Raw genomic sequence first — 3,884 nt, 5'->3', positions numbered from 1 at the left:
TCTATTCTAATCTAATCTATTCTATTCTATTCTATTCCATTCTATTCTATTCTATTCTATTCCATTCTATTCTATTCTATTCTATTCTCTTCTATGGATTTAAACAAGTTTAAAGTTCATTTGCTGCATGTGCAATGCCTAAATCACCTGGCGCCACTTACGCATTTAAGAATCAAATCAACCATCTAATTATAGCGATCGGTTGCTTTTATCCCAGGTAATCCAGCCTGCTGTGTTACATCACTTCCCATTTTGCTCACCTGGCTTAAAATGATCCTTGTAGATCTCAGCACCAAGGAAGCGACAGAAAGACATGTTCCGCTGCGGATACAGAAGCAGAGAAGCTGGTCTGGGTTCTTGGTTTCTCCTCCCTGATAATACAGCTTAGCCCCCTTGTTATGTTCAGTGACGTCATCCTCCACTGCTTGTGTTTGTTAATCCTACCGCTAGATGTCAGTGTCGGCCAAGAGAAGGAATTCCAACGGTATAAACGTGTTTCTTTTCTAACAATTAGGCGTTGCTTTGAAATGAGCACATTGAAGGACGGTTTATTCTGAAATAGCTTAATCCTTAAATAAAAAGCAACTCAATAAAACAGAAGTAAATAAGGTGTTAGACTCAGCCTAACCTGTGCCAGATGCTCTTCTAATTGGCCAATCTAATGAGACACCTCTAGTAACCTGAGTAAACTCTGAAATTCAGTTTTATAGCTGAGCTGGCAGCCTACTGTAGAATATTTTGATAAAGAAAAGCTAAACACTGCATCGTTTCAAAAAAAAATAAAATAAATAAAAATAACCTCGTGGGGTGGTATGTGTCATCCTCAAGCTCGGGTCCTCTACTAGAGGCCTGGGAGTTTGAGGATGGGCTCTATGCACAGCTCCACTACTTCCTGAATTTAAAGCAGCTCCTTTGTTTCCTGTCTTTCATGATTGGATGCACTGATTAATCCAGGTGTGTATGACCTAAGTAACTGGCCAGACACCCCTGGATTAATCAGTTCGTCCAGTAATGAAAGACAGGAAACAAAGGAGCTGCTTTAAATTCAGGAAGTAGTGGAGCTGTGCATAGAGCCCATTCTGCGCAGTATCTTAGCTGTTCCTAGGACTGCGCTCTTCTGGACAGACATTATTTATTTATATATATATATATATATATAATTTTGATTTTTTATTATTTTTTTCGCTTTGAAAATATGTAAGTGATCCAAAAGGAAACTTTTGAAAACTTTTTGAAATTTTTTTTTATTGCACGTTAATTGCTGTTAGCTGCAAGGATCTTTGGTCTGTCCTGATAAAAAGCAACCTAAGGTTTACGGACAGCTGTGAGTATCATCCATTTACATTTTATGGAATTCCTCTTTGTGAAATCATCACAGCAGGCTCTAGAGTCTTTAGAACAAATCTGGCCTTTCTTATGAGCTTGTTGTGTTTCTTTGAATAGTTTGCTCTTTTACCCCTGCATATATTGGAAGAAGAGATCCCACTCTCCACAACAGATTAACAGGCGATATGGAGCATCTGACATCAAACAGTAAATGACCTGAGTGTCCTAAAGAAGTTCAGTCTGCTCTGTCCCTTCTTGTAGATGGGTTCACAGTTGCCTCTCCAGTCTAGTCTGCTGTTCAGGTGAATGCAGAGGTACTTTTACTTCTCTGCCACATCCACTTCTTCTGCAGTTACATAATTTAATAGCATTTGACTTTTTTTCTGTTCTTTAACCTAAAATGAAAAATCATCCTCCTTGTTTTGTTGACATTAAGGATCAGATGATCGTTTCCACACCATGCAGCAAAACGGTTCACCAACTCCATTTGCTCAGCTCCCTGCCCCTCTCTAATGCACCCAACGATTCCAGAGTCATCTGAGTATTTCTGCAGATGAAAAGACCCAGATTTTTCCTGTACAGAGTAAAAAGGGATTAGACAGTTTACCCTTCAGTCACACAAACAGCTGTCTGTCGGGCAGTCCCTAATTCAGGTGATTATTGATCCCTCCACCTGACTTTTATGGAGTTTCTGGCAAAGGAAATCAGACTGAATCGTGTTAAATGCACTTGAAAAATCAGATAACAGGATTCCCACAGTGCCGAGACTAAGAGGGGTCCTAGTATATGCTTCATCTTCAGGATGTGGGATATCAGTGCAACAGGTCAAGAGTCACTGAGGACACATGGTGAAGTTCTCTTTGGTACGTGGACAGGGCAGTCTTCCAAATCAGTGGAAATGTTCTCCAGGTCAGGCGAAACCTTGAAGAGGTGCTGTAGAATTCCAAGGAGCTGCTCTTTTCATCACCTTTCACTTTATGACAGCATCACAATATACTGAGAGCTCTGAACCCTCAGCTGGAGAAGTGTCTTTACAGGCAAATTTCCATGAGGCCATTATTCCTCCTTCAACAACATCCAGACCTCAGTTCTGCTCACCGACCAAGCCACGTTCTCCCAGTATATTGTTCACTCATCCGAATGAAATAAAATACAGACAAAGCTGCTGCACCCACTCAGATCAAATCTTGCTTTATTCCAGATAGAGAAATTGTATAATAAAGGTTTGATATGGCTGTTAAACATTGGAAGGATCTCAGAGGGTTCTTGTTTTCCTCTACATCCACATACTTCATTCATACTTGCAATAATGCTTGAGAGCCTCAGGCAGCTGGAGCCAGTCGATAGCCATCCGGTGGACAATATGCTTTTGAATGGCCTTCCTGCATAGCGTCTGCAAGGAGGAGACTGGTAGGACATGCAGAGAAGACAGACAGCAGATCAGCTTAGCTATGTGTTGAAAAAGGAAATGTGTCAGAAACATGTAAATCTAACAAGAAATGCCCAAAATGCATAAAACTACCATTAAAAAACTTACACTATTGGAAGTGATCAGGAAACCACAAGAAATTAGAGATAAATGCAAGACTTATATGAGCCTATGATTGTTAATTTTAATATGACACTCACAGCCATATTCCACTTGGACTATCCGGACACACTTGGTAGCAGCGAAGACGTCCACCACTGCGTACAGAGGTGTGGTAGAAGGTATTCCCTTTGCAGAAGCTCCCATGTCTTCTCCGTTGATCACGATATGCATATCGGCCGTGTCTTTGCCTTTAGGCACGTACAGAACTCCGATCCTGCTACGTCTGGCAGTGGGAGGCAGGGCGTTTGTCTTATAAAGATCGTCTAAGATGTGGCTAAAACGTCCGGGGCGGCTACGGCCAACAAGTTTGTCTTTGGGGATTCGAATGGTGTCAATGTACAAGTGTGTGTCAGTGAAGAAAGTCTTTGTTTTGTTGTTGCTCCCTCCTCCTTCATCTCCCTGAACTCCATCTTCTTCCTCTCCACGCCCAAGTCTCCGTCCAGCACCAAGGCCTGCTTCTCCAACTGCTTGATCCTCGGATTCCTCTATTACCTTATTATGGTTCCGGGTGATGGCAAAAATCCAGCTGTCCCCTAGCTCCATCAGGTCTGGAATAGAGTATTCAGGGACCACCTCTAAGCTCGATGGGTCCTTTGCAGTGAGACCAACCCGTAGATGTCCACACCAGCCAAGCTCCTTCTCCTCAATCTCAATAAGAAAGATCTCTCCAGGCTTCAGGGGGTATTTGCTGAAACAAACACCATTGGCAAAACTTTCTACTCGAGTGGCCTGAGTTCCCGAATGGTCTAGAAAGATATTAGTGCCATGCTTTGGGTGAAACTCCTGGAACTGATCAGAAAGTGCCTCCATTTTGTTTTCTGTCAAACGTACTTGTTAAGGACACAGAACCAACCCTTAACAAGATATTTCAAAGGAGACAAACAAGAAGAAAAAAATGTTTCCGATAAAAGCTGAACAAACAGATCTGAACTACACTCAGTCCAACACATGGGAACTGCAGAGACAC

General features: G+C 42.0%; 1 protein-coding gene and 1 pseudogene across 1 annotated transcript; both read right to left on the bottom strand.

Annotated features, from left to right (window-relative positions):
* LOC107086254 overlaps positions 1–397 on the bottom strand; it is a 7,574-nt pseudogene extending 7,177 nt beyond the window's left edge.
* Positions 398–1,891: 1,494 nt separating this feature from the next.
* On the bottom strand, positions 1,892–3,884 carry neurl2 (neuralized E3 ubiquitin protein ligase 2). Its single transcript, XM_015377076.1, has 2 exons — positions 2,956–3,884; positions 1,892–2,733 (listed from the first exon to the last, which is right to left on the bottom strand). The coding sequence occupies exons 1-2, from the start codon at positions 3,725–3,727 to the stop codon at positions 2,618–2,620; spliced, it is 888 nt and encodes a 295-aa protein (XP_015232562.1). The 5' UTR covers positions 3,728–3,884; the 3' UTR covers positions 1,892–2,617.

This window comes from Cyprinodon variegatus, unplaced genomic scaffold (assembly GCF_000732505.1).
Source record: "Cyprinodon variegatus isolate N-32 unplaced genomic scaffold, C_variegatus-1.0 Scaffold146, whole genome shotgun sequence".
NCBI lineage: Eukaryota > Metazoa > Chordata > Actinopteri > Cyprinodontiformes > Cyprinodontidae > Cyprinodon > Cyprinodon variegatus.
Note: the sequence above shows the minus strand (reverse complement) of the source record. Positions and strands in the feature narration are given on the sequence as shown.